General features: G+C 45.3%; 1 protein-coding gene across 7 annotated transcripts in view; it reads right to left on the reverse strand.

The window, feature by feature from the left end:
• Positions 1-19658, reverse strand: part of SFXN1 (sideroflexin 1) — a 33429-nt gene extending 13771 nt beyond the window's left edge. For 2 of the 7 annotated variants that reach the window (XM_032465062.1, XM_032465061.1), the window contains exons 1-7: positions 19524-19658; positions 7740-7912; positions 5860-6030; positions 5069-5167; positions 3685-3760; positions 3011-3096; positions 1637-1764 (exon numbers count right to left, since the gene is read on the reverse strand). In XM_032465062.1, coding sequence (XP_032320953.1) covers positions 1637-1764; positions 3011-3096; positions 3685-3760; positions 5069-5167; positions 5860-6030; positions 7740-7903 — 724 coding nt within the window. In that variant the 5' untranslated portion in view covers positions 7904-7912; positions 19524-19658. Of the gene's footprint in view, positions 1-1636; positions 1765-3010; positions 3097-3684; positions 3761-5068; positions 5168-5859; positions 6031-7739; positions 7913-12914; positions 13073-14612; positions 14704-16016; positions 16163-19523 lie in introns of those variants that run through there. The other 5 variants (XM_032465063.1, XM_032465067.1, XM_032465064.1 and 2 more) reach the window with 5 other exon arrangements.
• Positions 19659-23868: the final 4210 nt, after the last annotated feature.

Genomic DNA, 23868 nt, shown 5'->3' on the forward strand with positions numbered 1-23868 from the left:
TGCTTCAGTATGTCAGTTACCTTGTGGATTTCACTGGGACTGAAAGACTGTTTCTTCTTCAGGGGCTAGATAAATGTTTAAAATAACCAAGCCACTGGACACACACGCATTGGGCTTGCTGAACTCCCAAGAGGAGCCTCGTTTTTCAAAATGGGAAAGAACAAAACCAAAAGCCAGCCCAGGGGAGATGCAAGGATTGCCACCTGGATTTCAGCAAGTCTGGAAAGCTGGGCTCAGCAGGCGTGACGACGTGCTGGTCCCGGACTAAGAGGACTTGGGACCTGCACTTCACAACTGTGGTTTCCATGGTTCACCCACCCTCCACAGGGCACATCACTACCTCACAGGGGCACCAGGGTGTTTCTTTGTTAAATCATTTAATGGCAGTTAAATCATGTAACTGGGGAGCTGGAAGCCTCCTCAAACTTTCCTTTCATGCCGTTTTCTTCAACTCATTTGCCCACTCCTACCTGCCTGCAGATGAGTATTCACAGTGACGAAAGGCATTTAAGGACAACAAAAAATATTAGTGGGGAAACTTGACAGCACTTGATGAAGTATGCTTTTCCTCCGAGAGCCTAGTTGACAGCCAAGTGCATTCAATTTAGATGAAGAAATTAAACATACTAATTTTCATTTTTTTTCTGCAAAGAGTGATGTATTTCTCAGGCCCTCTGGTTTCTGAGTAAGTCTGAGAACCTTCTTGAGAGCCCTGGTCTCAGTGTAGCTTAAGGAGCCTTAGGAGTGGACCAGAGATTCTCTGAGGACCTGAGTAACAGCACAGATTTCCTGCTTTTGGTCGTGCTGACTCCAAGCCCTATGGCTGAGAGGTAGCTTGGCACACATCTTCTTAAGAGCTGCTCTAACCAACTCGACTTGGTTCGTGTTTCAAGGGCTGCCAATGGATACAAATATATCTTTAGCAGAAATGATATCCATTGAAGAACTTTTGGAAATTTCTTTTCGGGATTTACAAGGACCAGATTCTTTCCCTTCTGATTCTCATCACCTCCACTGTCACCGCCCTGGTCCAACCACCATCATCTCTTGACTGCGGTACCTGACAGCTTCCTGACCAATCACCAACCAGCGTTCTTGTTTTCTCTTCACTCTGCTCTCAACACAGCACCCGGAGTCATGCAGTTAAAACCTAGGCTGGATTGTTCCACTTCCCTGCTCAAAGCCCTCCATGGCCTCCTACTCCTCAGACTAAAAGGCAGGGTTCCATCCAAATGCCTGCGGGGCCACCCACATCCATCTACTCCATCCTACTGTTCCCACCTCCTTCTCTCTCCTCCAGCTGCATCTGCCTCCCTGTGACGTTTTCAGCACCCCAGGCACGCTCCCTGCTCTCCTGCTGTTCCCTCTGCCCCGTAACCACCTGGCTCCCTCCCTCCCATCGGTCCAGTCTACTTCCACCCCCAGGTCCCCTACTCTCTTGTCCCCCTTAGCCCTATTACCATCTCACATGTTTTACTTAATTTGTTAGTTTTCTGCCTCCCCCCACTGACTCCCCTACCACCAAAGCAGCTTCCACCAAGGGGAGTGATTCTCACTGCAGTTGCTCACTGCTGCGCAAATGCTTGCTTGATGGAAATGTACCGGCTACATGAGTAGATGACACGGTTCTACACACCCATGCCAGGGGCAGCCATGAGGATCCTGGACACGACCACTTGTGTGATGGCTTGTTTGGCAGCGTTTGCCGACTCGCCCACGCGGTTCCCGTTTTCATCGGTGACGGGAATGCCAACTTTGAGTTCCCTAGAGAGCAAGACAACGTGCAAAGAAGTCCACAGGTGCCTTCAGCAAACAGCTGGAAACAGCTATAAAAGACTGAGTCCTTCCCTGATCCAAAAATCCACTCCGGTGACATTTCTGGCAAGAAACAAGTCTATTTTTAGATACCACGGACGAGTTTAATCCTCATGCGATAGACACGAAAGTAGAAGGACACTAGTAAACTTGGTCAGAAAAGGGCGTAGCATTTTCAATAACACTATGACTTAATGAGTGCAGAGGCCAGATAAGGCTAATGTCTACACTCGTGTGCAAACTTGAGCAATTTTCCAAATGCGAGATGGATATCATACGTGGCATCATTAAGCAAGCTCATGATACTGACACGATACTGACACAGGGGTCACAAGTACACGGTGCTACTGGATTTTTAACTATGGTCACTAACACTATAATTACAGCTCCTACTGTTACCCTGTTTTTCGTTATCCATTCCAAAATGCTTTTTCTCATTCTTTCTTCTCCTTTAATTTTTGCCAGTTCTAAAAAAATACTTCCAAAGATATAGATTAATATTATTTTAAACCCCGAAAGAAAATTTGGGGGGAAGGGGAAAAAAAACCTCTTTAAAGAAAAAGTCGTACGTAGCCGTTAAGTTTGAGATGTATTTTTTAAAACGTTTTATTATAAGAGCATTCTAACCCCCGTGGGCCCATCAGCCTGCTTTAATAACTAGTAACTCATGGGACACTAATGGCCTCATCTACAAAACAGAAACAGACTCTCAGACATAGTAAACAATCTTACAGTTACTCGGAGAAAAGGGGCGGGAAGGGATTAAACTTGGCAGTTTGAGATTTGTAAATGTTAACCACTATATATAAAAATTGATTCAAAAAATTTCTTCTGTATAGCACATGGAACTATATTTAATATCTTGTAATATTCTTTAATGGAAAAGAATATGAAAACGAATATATGTACATACGCATGACTGGGACATTGTGCGCTACAACAGAAACTGACACATTGTAACTGACTATACTTCAATTAAAAAAAAAAATTGTAACTCATGGCTAAGCTTGTTTTATCAGTAGACCCAGCCTCACCCCCAACATCAGATTATCTGGAAGCAGATCCCAGATCTCATATAATTTCATCTGCAAATATTAAAATTAAAAAAAAAATTAAAGTTTCAACAAAGCAAAGTATTATAAGGGCCCCCTACTGTCAAGGGCGAGTCCTCTCTTAGACTGTGTATTAACCTTACCTTTGCCTCATTAACGGAATATTAATGCAATTAGCAGCAGCTACCGCAGCGAAGGGAACAAAACGTCCTATGAGCGGAGAGACGTGCTGCAGAAAAGACAATTCCAAGAGCAACATCTTATTTTTCCCGCAGGACTAAATGGAAATACTTCTTTCTTCTCCAAAACGGCTGACCAGGCAGAGTCCCATTTGGGCAGAACCTCGGGGCCAAGAGCACTTTCAAAACTTGTTTCCTGGAGGTATTTTTATATTTCCAGCATGGCCACATGGGGACAAGGCAGACTTCCAAGATATTTTGATGGCTTCGTGTGGATGATGGAAAGGGGGGCTTTGCAGTCCCTGAGTCTTGGTTTCAGAGGCTGACTCCTCCACCTCTCAGAGATGTGGCCGGAGGCACGCAGCCCAGCACACAGCCCCCAGTGGGCTGTTCGCGTGGGTGAGCATTTAGCCCATCACACACAGGGCCACGTACAGACCAGGGCTCTGGCTGATCTTATTAGTGACCCCCCCCTCCCCCAGGCTTATGGAAGATATACTTAAAATATGCAGTTGAAGATAATGACGGTAAGAAGACCATCACAGGACTTGAACTATTTTGAGAAATAACAGAGGGACTTAAAGAGTCAGGCAGGTGAGAACTAAGAAGCTTTGCTATGGAAGCAGAAGCCTGAGTACCTTGGTTAGCGCGTTGAGTCCTAGAGCCGTTGCCACTGCACCTGTGGTGGCAGAGACGTACGCTGTCCCCAATTCGCTGAAAAGAAGGAAAACAGTACGTGAACAACGAGGGAATCTCAGGACACCCAAGTGCAACACTCTGGGAAGAAACGAAGGGGAACTGGGAAAGAGCATGATTAAGAATGGAGATTCAAGGGAGTGGGTACAGCTCAGTGGTAGAGCCCATGCTTAGCATGCACGAGGTCCTGGGTTCAATCCCCAGCACCTCCATTAAAAAAAAATTTAAGAAAAATGGAGATTCCACAAAACAACATTCATTATCACTCCACAAGTAGAGATACTCATAGAAAAAGCAAGCAGAGCTGTTCAAAAATGGCATTCTTCACATGTATCCTAACTACAGTGCCAAACAAGTAGACATACTAGAATATGTATGGTGGGGTGGGGTGGGGAAGGAGGGGGGCCAGATCGCAGGAAGCTGCAAACGAGGGGAAATGCTTATTGGTCTAAATGTCTGGAGCGTATTTGCTCAAATAATCATTATTCTCAAAATATCAATACTGAAAGTAAAAATGCAGTGCTGTCCTTCTTTAAACGACATCTTATTGTATAAAAATACTGTCTCATTCTGAAAAGGCAGCGAAGCCCAAGCAGTCCTCTCTTGTTTCAAAATAAATTTTAATTCAAGGATCGGGCGAAATGAAGGTGTGACAGGCGTGGCTGGGTTGCAGATGTCAACACCCTCTGTTCCCTAGGATGATAACAGACAAACACGGGCGGTCAAAAGCACTTTGAGAGCTAAAACGAAAAGGAAAACACTTTGAAGTGTTACACAAGTTAGGCTAAAAGGTTTGGTGAACTGATCTCTCTAGACTGTATAAACTTTTTTTTTTTAAACGAGAAGTAACATTTTAAATCCATTCATTTTCTTTTGGGCTCCATAGATGACCTATTTTAAAGACAAATCAGATACAAAAGTCCCCTTGGTTTCTGCAGAGATCACACTGCACGGCCGCTACTCCTGACGGCCGGCTTATCTGTCCACACGCACAGCGTAGACTGCAGGGGTTACAGGTGGCCGTTCCCTACATTCCCTGAGCTGCCCGCTGTGTGCTCTGCGGGGGATGGTGGGGAAGGAGCCCCAGGGTGTGGGGGGCTGATCCCCCTACCAGCACCACCAACAGTGTAACGGACAACCCCTGAGCAGGCAGGCTGCAAAAAAACTGCCATCTTGATAGAAAGGGAGGAAAAGAAACACTCCTGAAAAATATGCTCCCTAAGGCTCTGAACAATGTGAACAATTGGTACAGAGAGACTATTTTAAACAGGAGAGCACGGCCACCGAATCAAATGAGCAGAGGATGGTCACATTGTACGGTCATACTTTACAGTGAGGGGGGCGTCTCCGCTCCTGTTGGTGTAGTTGACCACGGCGTTGAAGGACTGGTTAATCCACTGCCAGAACAGCACGGCCGGCGTGGTCCTAGAACAGAGCGACCCGTCACACACCCACCGCCACTGTGACCCCGGCACCGCACACAACAGGGAAGGGCAGCACCAGTAACCAGAGGGTCAGAGAAGGGAGAACGCTGGGTCCAAGGCTTAGGATCGCTGGGGCTGGGCAGAATTTAAAGCTGTCTGATTCTTAGTTCCCTCATTTGTCAGATGCGGGCAGCAACAAACTCAGCGGGTTACGGGGAGAATGGAGTTAATTCAGTTAAATTTTATCTTCAGTCTCTAGAGAGCCTGGCAGAGAGTAGGCACTCAATTAACGTCAGGTCCCTTCTCTTGGGGAAAAAAGCCATTTGCAGCCTAAGTCGTTCTGGTCCCTCCTCACCGCATGTGGAAGCCTAGATGTCTGCACCCACACCTATACTTACACCTGCATCATATGAATGGATTAAAAGGAGAATTTGCTTAGTGGCTCTTTTTATTTTCTTTCTCATTTTCTTTTGGCTCTAAGGTTTAGGGAAAAACTCAACCTCCTTTGAGGCACAAGGAGAGTAGCTTTCATCAGAAGGAAACAGGAAAATAAGCCCCTAGACCTACATTTATACAAAATGAAACTCCCCACGAAATGATACTTATTTCAAGAAAACAACTCACATACAAAGATGTACTTTAAGCTTCTGTAACGTAAAACAAACTGACTGCTGTCCCGTTGCCATAACTTGCCTGTAAAAGGTCATCATGCAGCCTGTGATGGTCATGTTCATCGGGACCTGGGCTGACATCCTTCCAATCAAAATCATCTTTTCTCCGGTGTCGGGATGAAAAGCTGAATCGTAGATGTACTTCGCTCTCCACAATTCATTTTCTGTAAGGCCTGGAGGAACGATTCCCTGTCTAGGAAGACAACAGCAAACAACATGGCAGGTGTCCATTTCGGAGACCTCACCAGTGCTCCAGGAACAGGCAGCTAGAAGGTTTTCAAGTTTAAATTTACCTCGAACATCTGTGTCCGGATGGTGTGATCAATCTAACTATTATGTAGAGTCAGTGAAATTTTAAGAGCCAATACTAGACAATAAACACTTAAAATGGGCATTTCCCAGTGTCCGGCAGCAAAGTTTACAGACCGCCCTGGGTGTCCTCCCTGACTCCCCACGCGACAGTCAAACATGTAAACACGGATCATTCGCGGCACGTTTAGGCTCAGGGCTCCCACTTAACCCGGTTCTCAGCTTTTGCCCAACTCTCCGCAAGAGCAGGAATCAGCAAACTGGCTGTGGCCTGTACACTCTGTTAGCTAAGAGTGCTTTTTATATTTCTTAAAGGATTGTAAAACAAACAAAAAGCCCTGGGAAACAAACAAAAAACCCCCAAGAAACTAGGAAGAATATGCTGTGTTCTGCAGAATAAGACAGAAACCCTTTATGGTCCACAAAAGCCTGGACTATTTCTTACATGGTCTTCTATCAAGAAAGCTGTGCGTCCACCAACAGATGAAGGGATAAAGAAGATGTGGTATAGATACACAATGGAATACTACTCAGCCACAAAAAAGAATGAAATTTCGCCATTTGCAACCACATGGATGGACTTGGAGGGCATTATGCTGAGTGCTGTAAGTCAGACACAGACAAATACTGGATGATACTACTTATATGTGGAATCTAAAAAATATGACAAACTAGTGAAGATAACAAAAAAAGCAAACTCACAGATATAAAGAACAAACTAGTGGTACTAGTGGAGGGGTGGGCATTACAGAGGTGGGGGAGTGGAAGGTATAAACTACAGGGTGTAAGACAGGTTACGAGGATGTGCTGTATAACATGAGTAATAGAGCCAATATTTTGTAATAACTGTAAATGGAGTGTAACTTTTAAAAATTGTATACAAATTTTCTTTTTAATTGAAAAAAAAAAAAAAAAAGTCGGCACCACTGTCTTAGAGCATATTTTTTCTCCCGCCTCACGCCTGGCCCTTTGAGCTGAAGGAGTCCATCACAAACCCGTAAATCCTGCCATCAGCATTCTTTCCATCTGAGATCCCATCTGTGGGGTTTATTCATTGGGGTTTTATATCAGAAGCAACCAACCTACCCTAATTTGTGACAACTTGCTTTTTGCATGATGTTGTCTCCATCTGGAGACAGAAAGATGTGGATGCAAGGGTGGTTGTACTGGAGAGCAGGAGGCAGGGAGCTAGGAAAGGGGACCTCACAGATTGGTACCCATGAATTGGAGGGGTGGTTGTCTTGTTTTCAGGTTATTACAAACCCTGGGGGGGGGAGCATAGAGCTCGGTGGTAGAGTGTGTGCTTAGCATGCATGAGGTCCTGGGCACCAATCTCCATTAAAATTAATAAACCTATGTACCTCCCCCACAAAACAAAACAAAACAAAACCCCCAAAAAGAAAAACCCTGGATATTTGTGTTAAGGGTCAGCAATGGGGGATAAAACATGTCTTCCTATTTTTTACTTTTTTTTTGTAAAAATAATTGCAAAAAAAAATGTTGAAAAATCACTAAGGGAAGGTTTAAAGGCAACAGGCTAACATGATGACCCATTACTGTGTTAAGTCAAAAAAGCATAATTGCTAATGTTACCTGTAATCATGCACCACTTTTCTTGCATCCTCTAGCTGCTCATTGGTTAAGAGAATATTCCTGGGGTCAGTCACAGTGAAGAAATGATTGGCTCGTCCAACAAAAGTGCTTTGATCCCATCGGGGCTCTCTGATGTTAATGTTTGGTGGGAGTTCTCCAGACATCGTCCTGGACTGTGGAGGGTCAAACAGAAAAGCCTGCTCAAAACTTACGATGTCACTGTACATTTAGAAACTCTGTATTCACACTAATCTTCAAAGAAAGAGTTATGTACATTCCTAGTTACAAAAATAACTTTGCTATAAACGGCAGAAAGACGTTCTAAGTCCAAAGCTACATTTGTCTGTAAATCTCAATTAAGCTTAATCAAATTTCAGTAATTGTCTCATGCACTTCTTTTTATAAATACATAGTATTTCATCATCCCTTACTTTTGGAAATCTATAAATACTTTAGGAAAAAAATAACAATGTAAAAAGTTAAAAATAACATTCATAGTAAGAGGGTCTGAAGTTTGAAACCCTTTTTCTGGATGAAATAACCAACCAACGTCAAACTACTGCCGCATTCTGGTTTACTAAATTTGTTATTCCTACAAGTAGAAGTGACTCATTATGCAAAAAAGGCTCACACGCTAAAAATTCTATAATTAAAAAAAGATGCAGATTCATTCAGCCTTATTCGGCATATAAACTACCAATCAAAAATGAAAAATTCTGTTCTTTAATCTAATGGGGTCATAGTGGGAAAAACACATTTTGACAACCCCATGAACAGTAATAGCATGGTGCATGTAATTTTCCTTACAAAATACTTATTTTCTGGCTAAGAACCATGACTTTTTCCCCAAAAGTAACTAATATCTTTCTCTGAGTAACACACGCTTATTTTTAGAATTGCTCTGTATTGCTGTAACGCACGTTTATTGTAGTATTTTGAATAATATAAGCTTATTGTAGGAAATAAAGAAGAAACAAAATCTGCTATAATTTAGCCACGCTTGAAATAACCATTGTTGACATTTTGGTATATTTCCTTTTCTATACATATTATCATTTAATTAAAAAAATAAAGTTGCCATCATACTCTGTACTTTAATATCCTGATTGTTTCTTGCATGTATTTCAAGAGCATTCCCCACGGCACAGAATATTCATTTTGGGTATTTAGCAACACCTACAATGTTTATGTTCCTTTCAATTTGTCGCCATGATAACGAAAGCTGTATCCTTGTCTACTAATCTTTTTCCTTGTAGATTGGTGACTTCCTTAAACTATAATCTCTCTACATGCTATTAGCAGGTCAAAGGATCTTCTCTCTCTTAAGGCTTCAAACCATTGCTTTCTTGTACCTGTCCCCTTTTCTTCCAGTTCTAATAATGGTTCTAATAGTGGCTTTCTTTTCCAGGTCATTTTTCATTATCTTTCAGTGCTTCACTAGTTCTTAGGTATGTTAGATGACAGAGGCCTGTCACCTGTACTTCATCAGAATCTCAAATTAACACACGTCATGGCCCACTGGGTCAAAGTCGAGTGTCAGGTCCACAGACGTGAGGAAACGAGATTCCTATGCGAATGTGCAGCAGCTGGTCAGTGCGAGTGAGAAAGTCAAAACTCAGCCCCAGCACTCATAAAGCAGGCTGGGAACATGAACACAAACTCAGCTGTGAAGTCAGTGGGAACCCATGTTTCTCCCAGCGTCACGATGCAGCTGTCAAGCGTCAGGACAACCCCCTTCTCCGGGTGACCACCGCTTTCTCATCTCACTGAGAAACCTGGTTCTCCACAACTGCAGACTGTCAGAAACTCTGCTGTCTGAAATCATGCCAGGAAGAGTGGAACATCCCACTCTTGACACAGCAAAGGCGCCTCCGTTTCCAGGCCAGGCGCGGAGTACCTGATGAGGGAGTTTCTGGATACAACATTACAAGTCTTGTTAACTTTGCAGTTTCCAAGGAAACAGGGCCACAGGGCCACCTCGCAGTCCAGACCTTTACACCCAGCCCTGCTTTGAGCCCATCGAAATACTGCTTCACTACACTTCCCTCCTCGGGACACTGTCCCTTCCCGCAAAGCTGCTGGCATAGACTGGTGGTTCCAACCAACGGAACACACTGCAATCACCTGGAAAGCGTCTGAAAAAGACACACACTGTCCTTCTTCTAGCAACTCGGATCCAGCAGGTCTAGCATGGGATTCTGCAGGCGCCCTGGGTGCAGAGCTCCAGCTCCCCGGGCACCAGGCTGTCACTCTGCATGAAGCTGGGGGCTGTTTCCCTCCCTGCATCTCTCCCTGCTCTGCCTATGCCTTCCCTCGGGCCTGGGCAATCCGCAGTGCCCCCCAGGGGATATCTGATACTGATTTTTTTTCTCATAAAATTCAGTACCAAGTATCTTTCTTCCCTTTAAGGTATAATTCTCACTCTCACCATTCATTCCCCCTTTATACTTAATGTATGTAACAAAAAACTTTTTTAATGTAGCTTTCATAGAGTTCTTCCCCTTAGGGGGATGGTAATTAGGTTTACTTATTTAGTTTTAATTTTTTTTTTCTTAATGGAGGTACTGGGGATTGAACCCAGGACCTTGTGCATGCTAAGCAGGCACCCTACCACTGAGCTGTACCCACCTCCTCATAGAGTTCTTAATAACAAACCATCTCCAATTTGTTAAACAGAAGGCAAACTTTAGGTCAGGTCATCAAAACATGATCTGGTTTTATAACACAGTACTTTAAAAAATAAAAATGTTCTAATTGCATAAGAGCTGGGTAGGGCCTTAAAATCGATCTACCCACTGTGCTGATCACATAGATGAGGAAACAGAGGCACAGAGCAGGGAGGTATCTTGTCCGGGTTGGGCCACGGGCGCTGGCAGCAGTAGGAAGTTGGGGAGGACCCAAAGCCAGACTGGATTCCTGGGCACTGGTCAGCCAGTTCACTCTTGACTACATTAGTCCCTTTTAGCTACTTCCCTCTCCCCCAGCAAAGTATATCAATTGATGTCTGCACAGAATCAGTAGCTTTAAGGCCCTCCTTTTTCCTTTTAAATGGAGAAGTGTCCTCACATTATGAAGTTCTGCACCAAGATAACCCTATGGTGACTCCATAGCACACGTGGACTGTGGAGGCCTCACAAGGTCTCCTCCGGCAGGAGAAGCAAAAGCAGACAGACAGGAAAGGAACCCCGATGTTTCTGGAGTTTCTTGTTACATACAAGGAACTGGGCTAGACGCTTGCCAAAAGTGCAAGCTCCTACTATGTGCCAGAGGCAGCACATTCTATGTCAGTATTCACAACGGCGTGCTTTTTGCCTACTATGCACCTTTTACAGGAGTGGGAAGTGCGATTCTGAGATGTCACTCACAAGCACTCCTTTGTCTGCCCAGCTAGGGAGGAAACCAGCTTACCTTCAGACTCCAGGCGAAGCCCACCAAAACCCCAATTCTGTATAGACCTGTGGTGGGCAGAATTATGGCTCCCCAAAGACGTCCAGGCCCCAGTGCCCACAGACCCTCAATATGTCACCTCACGTGGCAAAGGGACTTGGCTAGTGTGATTAGGTTAAGGGTCTTGAGACTAGGAGACTAGCCTGGATTATTCAGGTGGGCCTGATACCAGCACAAGGGTCCCTACAAGAGAAAAGAGGGAGGCAGGAGAGGCAGTCAGAGAAGCAGAGGGGAGGACAAGGACAGGTTGGGCCGGTGCGGGGCCACCAGCCAAGGAAGGCCATGCCCTCTGGAAGCTGGAAACAGAGTGGAAACAGAGCGGAAACAGGTTCTCCCTGGAGCTTCCAAAAGCAACACAGAACCAGTTTTTGGACTTCTGACCCCCAGAGCTGTAAGACAATATACATTTATTCTAAGGTATGACATTTGTGGCGATACGTTAAGTAGCAATAGGATGTTAACACAGCACTGTTTTCCGTACTTAAAAAGGACCTTAATGGAACTAGACATGGACGTAAGAAATACCAACTAAGACGGGACAGCCTGTGCCCGCCCCCGCCAATTTAAAAACCTTTATAAAGGCTAATCAGGAATGCCGCAACAACACTTACAGAGACAGCTGATCCCAAAGCAGATACAATTCTAATTATTAACTATGAATCCCATGTTCCAATTAGACAAGCATTTTCACACGTGAACCTTCAAGCACAAGAACAGTTTTTACTTTTTTCCACTCCCAGTAACCAGTTTCTAACCATTAGGAGTCCTAGTTTTATTGGCTGCCATGCCCGGGTCCCTGGGGCCTGTCCCCTTTCCGCCCCCCTGACCGCTGGGGCTTGGGGGTCCTGGTCACTTGGTCGGAGGTCTGCAGCATCCCGGGAGCCCATCGGTTGGCGGGCGGCCTTGGATGCTGCAGTCTGTGCTTAAGGGTTTCCACCCTGCACACTCGGTACCAACCGACCCCAACCGACGGATCGAGGGGTGAGCCGGGCTGTGAGGAAAGGGCCGCAGCCGGCACCTTCTTGGCAAGAAAGCCACGTCCCCAGGATGGTAGGGGAAGAATGGATTTGGCGTCCCCATGGTCGGGTTTATGCAGAAAAAGCGCAGCCATCCTTGAACTTGCTGGCCATGAACTTTCCTCCCTCTGTCCCCATTAAGGGTGAAACTGGTCAGAGACCAGACACCTTTTCAGAGCGTTCTTAAGCACCGCTAACCACGCGGTTCTGACAGATTTCAAGACAGGGGATGGTGACAGTTTTTCAAGTGCTTCTCAACAAGGAATTTCTGCAGAGGACACTGAGGAAGTCATTCTGCTGTGCAGCCCTCAGGATGACACTGAGGACAGCACGAAGGATTGCAAAGCCATGATGGCTCAAAAGACAGTTTCAGAGAACAAGATACATCTTCCAATTGCAGAGGTGGCAGGGATAAGGGAAAATGCTACATCTCAAGGGGACAGACTGCATGGGACGCCAAAGAGTGTGTGCTAGAAGGTGAGTTTATCAGCTTTACAACCCAAACAAGTGGAAGGTGCCCTGGAGGGACTCCGAAGACACCAGTGGGAGGATCTTCTCTTTGACACATCTACCTGAGGCTTTGACGGTTAAGCAGAATGGCTGAAACAGCTTCAGAAATTCAGAGAGGCCACGGAAGGAGAGGCAGGAAGGGTGGAAACATCACAGATACTGACGGACTAAATGAGGAGCTCCCCAGGAGAACTTTACTAACCAGGTACCAGCTGGTTTAACCACCGCAGGTGGTCAACTGCAAAATGTTACGGCTGACAAAATCCTACCAGCGGGCTTCTGATGGCAACAAATTCAGTATCCATGATTTGAAGAAATGATGGAACCGGGGTTGTAGAGAAGCAAAGGACGCTGGAAGGTCTGGAACAGAGAAATTAAGAGGAACCGACTAGTGAAAGGAGGTCTCTGTATATTTAAATGGTTATAACGGGGCGTCCTGACACTTGACCAATTGGGGTGTTAGTTCTGCCTTAAGAATATTTTCCAGGGAGGAGGGTGTAACTCAAGAGTTCAAGAGCACATGCTTAGCACGCATGAGGTCCTGGGTTCAAGCCCCAGGACCTCCTCTAAAAATAAATAAATAAACCTAATTATCCACCCCCTCCAAAAAGAATCTTCTTCATGAATGATTTTGAAGAAAAACTAGGATTTTAAAGATATAAAAAAAATTTTTTGTACGAGAAAAAAAAGTGAGATTTAAAAAAAATCTTCTGTGGCAACTGACACCACTTGTGCAAAGAAAGAAAGTCCAAGTTTTGTCACTTGGAGACAAAATTAATAACCTGAGTATTTTAAGTACCTGGGACCATTAATATAGCATTACACTGCATTTAAATGAGTCATTCCTAAAGATAGCATCTTATACCTGCTACACATGTTAAAACATTAATTAACCCCTCCAAGAGGACAGAAATAATCTCTTAGAGGAAGCAAAAAAATAAAAACAAAAACAAAAAAAACCTTGAAATTCAACCTCTTGGCTAAGGTTTTGGTTAAATATAGTATCTTGAAGTCTCATCAAAATGAATTTCTCCAAGTCTTTTCATTCATTCATTTATAAACAAAATTAATTTACTCATTAAACATGCACCGTAGGCCTCTCCTGCACCCACCAATGGCTTGGCCCTGGATTTGGAAAGACCCAACACACAGTAACCAGTAAGCTGAAAAACAAACACCCTAACGAATACAGCCTAAATCCCCCCAAACACGCTGAGAGACACGCTTCCCATGCAGAGCTAGCTGTGTCTGGACATCACCGTCCTCTGCGGATGAAGCTTCATCTGAGTTATCAGATTACTAGCCTGGGTAAATCCTACAGAACACCAGAGTATGAATGACTCTGACATCCCTAACTGTACACACTTTTCAGAAATACTCACTATTTCCATGGAGTAAACCTGCTTTAAAATTCACAGTAACTCAGCCACAGAATTTATAAGCTCTGAGGGCCAAAATGAGTGCCATGACAAAGATTCTCTCTTCACAAGGCACTCATACCTTACACATTACAGGCCTACCGGAAATGGCAGTTCACTCCATCTTCTTTCTGCTTAAGCTGCATCACAACCTTCGTGAACAATTCTGGGAGGGCAACACTGCCTCCCTGTTTGGTCAGATGGTACACAGCCAGCGCATAGCTACACAAAGGTGAGGACCATTCCAGGAGTCCGAGGCCAGGACCACCTCCCGCCACGTATGAACCTTTGTGGCAGGTGAACAGTCCGCTCCAACTAGACAATGGGCATCAGATTCGTTTCCAAGTAAGTTTACTGAACCAGCTGGCTAACTGAACTTGAATTCCTGGCTCTACGCCACACCTTCCCTAAATGTCCTGTAACTTGGACTCCTCAGATGGGGGTGATAAGGGAAGGGATGTGTCGTGGGCAGGAGTTTATACCTGGGGAGGCACTAGATCTGAGCTCCAATCCCAGCTCCAACCGATGACTCTGTGACCTTGTACACATTATCCCACTGCTTCAAGTTTCTGCCTGTTCATCAACAAAATTAGGATGTCACTTAATAACAACACTAGTGTTTAAAAAACACATATTTTAAGAGCTTTCCTTTTAAATATCCTGTCTAATCATCATAGCAGTTGGGTTATAAGGGCAGTAAGCTAGCTTGCTCAAGTCAGTGGTGGTGCCAGAATGTGATGTTATATTGTCTGGCTCCAGAATCCCTGCTCCTTAGAGAGGTGGTTCTGACCCAGAAAACTTCATCCCGGACATCCTGATTCAGTAAAGCTGAGGAGAAGCCTAGGAATTTGATATTTAAGAAATATGCCAGGAGAGATATGTATACGATGGAATACGACTCAACTGTAAAAAGGAGTGAAATAATGTCATTGGCAGCAGCATGGATGGACCTAGAGATGATCAAGCTAAGTGAAGTCAGTCAGTCAGAGAAAGACAAATATCGTATGATATCACTTGTATCTGGAATCTAAAAAAATGACACAAATAAACTGATTTACAAAACAGAAAGAGACTCACAGCCATAGAAAACAAATTTATGGTTACACATTCGGGGGGGAGATGGATAAATTAGGAGTTTGGGATTGGCTGGTACAAACTACTATGTACAGAACAGATAAACAACAATGTCCTACTATATATCGCAGGGAACTATATTCAGTGGCTTAGAGTAACTTGTAATGAAAAAGAATGTATGTATGTGTGTGTGTATGTACGTGTATATATATATATAGACTGAATCACTATGTTGTACACCAGAAACTAACACAACATTATAAATCAACTACATTTCAATTTAAAAAAAAAAGTAAGAAAAAAGAAATATACCAGGGTTATCCTATGATTAGGTAAGTTTGGGTAACACTACGCTGCCAAGAACATAAAGCTTATAAATAGATCATAAAATGTCCTACCAGTTAAGGGATGATTCCTGCCCTCTTTTGGGGGAAACAGAAATGTTAAATGACTCCAGGGCCACTCACGGTGGTGGCTGGGCCTGTTCCTTCTGGCCGGGGTTCCAGTTGAGGAAGGCTCCCATGCCCTGAGGCCCGGTCCCCTGAGCACCCACCCTGACAGCCCACGGCATGAGAACTGGACTCAGAGCACTTTGCAATCTGGACTAGAGGCATGATTCTGCCCGTCCTTTCCAGGCAAGTCAGTGGGTGAGTCGCTTGACATCTCTGAGCCTCAACTTTCTCATCTATAAGATGGAGGCAAGAGCTGGCTGACAGAGTTGGAAGCATTAGCAAACTAAGGTGAACAAGAAGCTGTGCTTTATTAACCTTTATTAAGTGTAAACGGCTAACCAATACAGGATCATTACTAACCAGCCGTTCTCCACGTGTGGGGGCTCCTGTCCTCGCTGGCTGATGTTCTGCCCATGAACGCAGTGGCAGGTGGTGCTGGTGGGCTCAGACGGGGGGAATGGAATGGTGCTTGGCTGCCTGAGCAGCCCGAGGATGATCAGAAACGTCTAAGAAAAAGAACTCTTCTCTAAGATAAACTTCATTGCAAACTTTCAGCTGCATGCCAAGAAAATGCTTAACTACTGGGGAAAAAAAAAAAAGAATTTTCCAAAATTTCACAGAAAACACACTAGCAGGCAACATGCTTTATTAGGGACTTGGTAAGAAAGACCTTTAACCCTGGCTAAACATTAACAATGATAATTCAGTGATTAAACTGGAAACTTATTGTTACTTAAAAGAACTGCAGTTTGAAAGAGTTAAGACTCTGGTCGCCCTGGTTTATTTAGTTAAGGGCTGGAGGTGTGAAATGCCCTGCCAACGTCACTGCAAAGTCATGTGGCCGAGAGTCCACTGTGTGCCGGGCACTGGGCTCTCCATGTGTGACTAGATGGCTAAATTCTCACTGCAGATCTCTAGTGAAATTTCCCCCTATTTTGTTGTTATGCAGAGAAATCAAGTGTCACGCCCAAGATGACCCAGCCCAGAAGTGGCAGGTTCTATCTGACTTTATAGCCCACTCCTGACCCTCCCAGGGCCAGAGGTGACATCCAGCAAGAACGATCCAATCACTCAAGGAGGATTGCTAAACAGCATTAACAGCATTAAACAGCATTAGTTTCCTAATTTGCCTTTAAGCTGGTTATCTGTACGCAGCGTTCCTTTCTTATGGGCGTGGCCACCCAGAAGATCAAATGATAAATCAGAAAGTCGAATCCCATGCTAGGAAGTAGATTCTTTCAAAGGGCATTTCCACTCAGCACTGGCTTTCTGTTGCATACCCTCCTCTATTCCTAGGATAGGTCTAGATGGAGACCTAGAGAATCAGGAAGACATGGGGAATTACTGCCTTCTGTCTGTCTCACCATCTTTTCTGCCCCCACCTCCCACCCTACAAGGCAGATCCCACTCTTATGTTAACCTCAAAACTCCCAGGTGACAGTACAATCATTGTTTCGGTGGTCCTCAAGATCAACTTTGGGTTTGGTTACTTAATTTCTTATGATGAGAGAAGTTCTTATTCACTTCAAAAAATTTTTTTTCTATTGGTTTATACTTGAGATGGTGGCATAAGCCTGTAAAAATAATAAAATATTACCAACTGCAGTACTTTGGATACATTCAGTTCCACATTTTGCCACCTACTTTAAAGAATCAAATCACAGATGATATATACTGTCTCTGAAAGTATTTTACCAACAGCAATTAACTAAAAATAATAACTTTCAACTTTGTATCCTGAAGTGTAGGTTTGACATGTATTCTAACTTTATAATTTAATAATTGTTAATTAATTCTAACTTAATAATTAATTGAAAACAGTCAGCCTTTAAAAAAGTGACTTACTGCTACTGATTTGTTACTTTAACCTCAAGCAAAAGGTTGGTTCCACTCATGATTATATTCCAACCACATGAACCTAACCACTGCTTGCATGGTAGGATGCAGATGCCATATTTCATTCTAAGGCATCAGAGAGCAAAGAAGTTGGATGATGGATCTGCTCTAAGGGTCACTGCTGCTCTGAGTGTCCTCTCAGCATCCTTTGCAGGAAGTGAAGAGGGTGAAGGGATATTCCCCACCCCCCCAGGGATATTCCCCACCCCCCCATCCTCAGGTAACACCTTACTATACCCATCCACATGGGACTTCAGAAAACTTTTACAGAATATTAAAAGCATTCTAAATATTTTACTAAGCCTGAATGACAGCTACCCCTTGCTATACAGCTTCTTCTCTGAGAGCTTCGACCACAGATAACATCCCTTTCCTGAAAGCCCATGAGATCTAAATTAAATGCCTGCACCCTCAGTCTAACCCTTGAATACATACTTAGAGCAATTACATATTAGAACTGCATAGGAACTGATACTCCTCTCCAAACACCATCATTTTAACAAGCTAGATGCCCGAGGTCCCTAAACCTCTTGGTAAAGCTTCCACTCATCCTCCCAGAGACTTCCCGCCCATCTTACAGATCTTATTTGGCAAGACTGAGCTCAGCACTGTAAAAGCTGCAAAGCCTCCTTACTCGTCTGGATACCCACCTTGCACTTATTACAATGCCTGGAACATGGAAAGAGTTCAGAAAACTGGGGATGGGCAAAGGATGAAAAAATCTAGAGGCACCCGAGTGAAAATGTAGAAGATGAGATAGAAGAGAGATCACAACTCTGAGAGAAGTACAAATAAAATGCCGGGGGGCGTTCAGAAGGCAGTTGCCCATGGAGTGGTTAAGTGCCCGAGCACTGAAGTCAATCCGGCTGAGCTCTTCCACTCAGGCACTCAACAAACACTCAGCGAGGGTCTACGTGGTGCAGGTGATAGATGGATGAGCAAGACAAACACAAAACATGAGCCCTGATCACAAGCAGAGAATCAGAAGAGCAAGTAAACAAATGCTATTAAAGAAAAAACACTGGGGTAATCTAACAAAGGATGTGTGCTTGAGGGGGCAATTTCAGACAACTCGGCCAAGGGAGAACATTTTTGAGGAAGTAACACTGAAGCTGAGACTACAGACCACTGTGTAACCTTAGGCGGTTTACTCAACCTCTCTGAGCCCCAGCTTTCCCATCTGGATTAGGAAGGCAAGGCCAAGCACCTCATGGGGCTGGACGAATGCAGAAGTAAACTGGACCTGAATATTCTGCACACACTTAGTAGGCATCGTGGCTACTGTCATTCTGAGAAGGTTGGAGGCCTGTGACAAGTTAGGCAGCACAGATATGCAGGGTCCGAGCCGGGTCACTGCTATGCCAACCACTTGCCTGTCCCTTCCCTACCAGGTTGGGAGTTAGCTGCAGGGCAGGGAACAGGTGATCTGCTCTGGCCCCGCAGCCCCGCTCTGCGCCAGGGGCAGAATCCGGGAGCTCGGAGCTTGAGGGGCGGTGGGGGGGGGGGGGGTCGGTGCCACCGGGCCACCCAGCAGTCGCTCGCGCGCGTCCCCTGCCGTGGCCTGTCCCCGCGGCAGCCATCTTGGGTGTCCTCCCCGCGGCGAGTTTCGTCACGCGGCCGCGGGGACAGCGTGGCGGAGCGCGTGCGGGCGTGGATGGCTGAGCCCCCTCCCATCCGGGGGGACCCACTTCACCTCGGGGGTTCCGGGGGACCCCAGGGGAGGTCAGGCTGCTGGAGGTGGGGAGCTCAGGCAGCGGGATGCCAGGGGTCCCCAAGGTGCAGGCACCCCTGGCACTGGGAGTCCCAGGTATGGCCAGGGGGCGTCCGACCTCCCAGCCGGGGGAGGTGCGGGGGGGGTGCTCTTCGCAACCTGCCGGCGGCCGCGCGCGCCCGGCTCCAGCCCGCGCCCCTCCGCCGGGCCCCCAGTGTCTTTCCCGCCCCCCGCGCCCGGGCCCGCTACCCGCCACTCACCGCTCCCCCCGGGCCGCCGCCCGCGCCGCTCTCAGGACCCGCTCGGCGCCGCCTCCGCCGCCACCGGAAGCGCTTGTCCCGCCACGGCTGCCCCGCGCGCCGCCGCCGCCGCCGCCGCCGCCCGGAGCGCGCCCCCGGAGCGCGTCCCCGTGCGGAGCCGCTAGGCCGGGCCAGGCGGCGGCGCGCGCGCGGGCCCGGGGACACGGCCTCGCAGTCGCTGCGCTCTGGGCCCCGCCACCCGCCGGTCCGGGCGCGAGCGCCTGCGCGCGCCGCCTTTGAGTCTGGCTCCATCATGAGCTCCCGAGCTCATCCTCACCGTGGTGTGGGGCTGGCGCCACGTTTTCCGTTTTGGTTTCCCCGAGGGACGACCCCTTACTCGCTCATTTCTCTATCCCCAGGGTCTTACATAGAGTCAGCATCCACTCACTCACGTATTTAAACCATTGTTTCCCAAAGTGTGGCATTTGCCGCCACTGGGGCTACAAGGCGATTTTCGGTGGTGCAAAGGCCATGGGAATCATCCTGGCTGCTGGGTGAATAGGCTATTGAGGAGGTGACGTGGAGGCAGAGAGGCCAGTAGGGAGGCAATGGTGCTTAACCAGCGGAGAGATGATGCTGGCTTGGACCAGGTTGGTAACAGGGGAGATGATGAGAATCATTGGATTCTGGGTATCTTTTGGAGGCAGATGAAATCTAATAAATGGTGAAATTACATCCTGTTCATGGATAGGAAGATTCTATTTCTAAAGCTGTATATTCCCACATTAACTTTAAAACATAATTCAATTCCAAATAAAATTCTGACAACTCTAGTGGGTATAAGAGTGGGTGCCTAACTTGACAAGGAGACTGTTAACATGCATTTGGAAAAATAAAGAGCTGGAAACAGCCAGAACAACTAAGAAGAAAAAGAGCAAGGTGGAGTAAACATGCTATAAACACTGAGAGTTTGTGTTTGTGCAGGGATCACCAATTAATTAGCTTAGTGCAGCCAAATCGATGCACCAGACATGGACACTGCACACAGAGAAACCTGCTATTAGCTGCATCCCAGGTGAAGGGGGAGATTGGATATTCATTAAATGATACTGGGGCAATTGAATCCCTGCCTTCTACCATATTCAAAACTCAACTCCAGACCGATTTAAGACCCAAATATGAAAAAACAAAATTCCCCCAATTTTAGCAGACAATACAGGAGGGTATGTTTCTGACCTGGGTATATGGAGACATTCTTAAATAAACACGAAGTGTATGGAATATAAAGGGAAGATTAAAAAGTTAAATCTCATTAAAACTAAAAAAAAATCCATGCTCGCCAATGATACCGTAATAGAAGTGAAAGAGTTCGCGTCTCTCCGTTCACATCGGCAGGAAATATTTTCAATTCATGGATCTGGCAAAGATTACATATGGAGAAAAATGTAAAAAACATTTAGAAATGAATGAGAAGGAAGAGGGGGCAATCCAATAAAAAAAACATACAGAACAAAAACAAAAATAACCCCAGGGAACATGCAATTCACAGAGAAGAAAAAAAAATATGGCCCTGATACATAAAAAAAAAATATTGGAACCGACTGGAGATTGGGGACTCTGCCTGCATAGTTTTTCTAGATAGTTTTTTTTGGTGACACTTCTTATCCTTGGAATTCTGAATGTTTAACCAGTTTCTGTTCTCTACCACCCCTGTGCCAACTGTTGGGCTCACAAAGATTTAAAAACAAATTCCTCTTTCAAAGAGCTTAGTGACAAGGAGAAAAACATAAGAACAAGTAATTTAAAAGAATGATTACATTTCAATATAAAAATTGCCGCAGTATAATGTGGACTGTGTAAGTGCTGTGAGAGCACAGAGGAGGGACTGACTAGCAGGATGCGGATGCAAGAGAGGTATAGTTGATACACAGTGTCGCCGTTATCTGTTGCCATGGTAATGCTGCAGCAGAACCACAAAGCCTCAGAAGGATACAAAAATAAACATTGGTTTTTGTTCGTGCGCGCGCGTGCGCACTGGCTGGCAGTTCTGCGGATCTGAGATGGGCTCTGCAAGGTTTACTCACGTGTGTGTCAGTTGTTGGCTTTGAGGGTCTTGGCAAGGCTGTCTCACTGCTTGAAGCCATAGCTAGGAGGAGTGGAATGACTTGGCTCTGTTCCAAATCTCATTCCTCTGGCAAACCAACCTGGGCTTGTTTACATGGCAAAGTCTGAGGGAGGGAGGGAGGGAGGGGAAATGAGAGAGAGAGAGAGAGACAGAGAGACTACTCATTTTTGCTTTATCCTATTGGTCAAACCAAGTCACAAGACCGACCTAGATTCTTTATCTCTTGATGGGAGGAGCTTCAAAGTGACATTATAAATAGATGTGGTATACAGACAGGTGGGGAATTGGGAACATGATTTTTCACAAATTCCTTCTTGTGTGTATTTTGCTTTCCTAGCATCCCAGTTTCTTTTGGGGAGCTCCCCACTCTCACTTCATTTCGCCCTGGTCAGATTGTCAATCATGGGACTATATCCTCTCATGCCTGCCACTGTCACGGGTATGTGTCCCAAGCTGAGCCAAACAGAATCCTGCCCTGAATTTATATTCAGACACTGAGAAAATAGGAAGTCATGCCCTTCTTCCACCCCTACTGGGGCTGCTAAGCTGGGAGAATGTGGATCAGGGGCTGCCAGGGCTACTCTTTTTGCCTGTCAGCAGAATTGAAACTGACCTGAAAATTGCAAGAGAGAGAGAAGAATTCTGATGAGGTCACTGCAGGCCCCTGACTCATCCAGTCCTGAAGCTAGATCTACCTCCCAGGCTTCCAGTTATAGGAACTCATAAATCCAACCACACACACATTTCTTTTTTAAAAAAAAATCATAAGCTCTTTTGAGTTGGATTTCTATCTCTGACTGACTGGGATGTTCACAGAAGTGGTGACATCAGAACTACATGAAACCAAATTTGACAAATCAGGAAAAGAAGTCAGATGAAGGAAGAGAAATGAGCTAAGGTTTTCAGAATAAAAAGCCAATGTCCACATGTTCCCACCATTGTACTTAAATAAACATCTTTCAGAAACAGCTTCCAGGGTTGCTAAAACAACATTTTGCAGCTTCGTTGATAAGGAAACTAAAGGCTTGGGAATTCTTGCTAAGCTTGTGTGCACCAAGGTTGCAAAACCCTGGCATTCTCATATGGACTTTGAACTGTTCAGGGCATGGCAAAAAACAAAACAACACTTAAGTCAGCAAAGATGGGGGCACATTTCTGAGCATAGTGAAAGTTCAGTGGTCTGAGCAAAGATCTTGCAGACAATATACCACAAGGTGCAGGTTTCCTCAGGGTCCAACAGGAAATTCAGTGAGACAATATTTTTCTTTTAAGTTAACATTTGTGGATGAAAAATACTGCAAGTCATATCAGTCAACAAAGAATGCTGAAGCCATCAAGTCATTAGCAGCTGCCACCAACCCCCAGTGAAGACAAGCCTGCAGCCCAGCCTCTGCAGCCACTCACAATGGTTCCCTCTGAGGGGACTCAGAATAAGAAAGGACAAGATGCTGGCCCTAGATAGCTAGGTGCTTGTCAAAGGAATGAATTCAATGAGCCCAAATGTTTGCTTCCTCTCATACATAGAAAAGCACTAAATTCTTTAACTTGAGATGCCTGGTTTTCTTTAGATAACAAGGAATCTTTTATTGTTCCAACTAAAGCTTTGATGTAAAGCTCCTATATATCCTAGCTCCTCCCCTACCTCTTCGGAGCAGTCCCTCAGAGCCATCTGAGAGGCTGTCATCCCGGCTCGAGTCCTCCCGCCAAATAAAACATAACTCTCAACTTCTAGGCTGCGCATTTATTTCAGTCGACACAGTGAAATCAAAGCCTTAAATTCTAGATTCTATTAGCAATGCTATATATGAAGATAAAATAAATACATAATCAGATGCATTTGAAATGTAAGGAAAAGTTCACGGGCACACTCCGTGCTATTCGCCAGCACTGTCGCTGAGAGATTTTTTAGTATGTTTCTTTCTAGGATTTTCTTTTCTTTTCTGACCCAATCAAACTTCTGTTTCTCCTGTGCTTGAGTTTCTGCCCTCTTATGTATGAACAGAAGCATGTGGACCTGTGCTTAAGAACACGGGTCTTGGGAGGCAGACCAGCCTGGCTTTTGATTCAATCTCTGCCCTGATCGCCTGTGAGATCCTAGACAAATGAGTTCCTTAACCTCTCTTGTGCCTTCGCTTCTTTATCTCTAAAGTAGGGATAAGGCCAACACCCTTCCTCCTGGGGCTTTTGTGGAGATTACCTGAAATGACGGACGTGGCGAGATTAGCAGGGCGCCTGGTGCCG

This window comes from Camelus ferus, chromosome 22 (assembly GCF_009834535.1).
Source record: "Camelus ferus isolate YT-003-E chromosome 22, BCGSAC_Cfer_1.0, whole genome shotgun sequence".
Classification (NCBI taxonomy): domain Eukaryota; kingdom Metazoa; phylum Chordata; class Mammalia; order Artiodactyla; family Camelidae; genus Camelus; species Camelus ferus.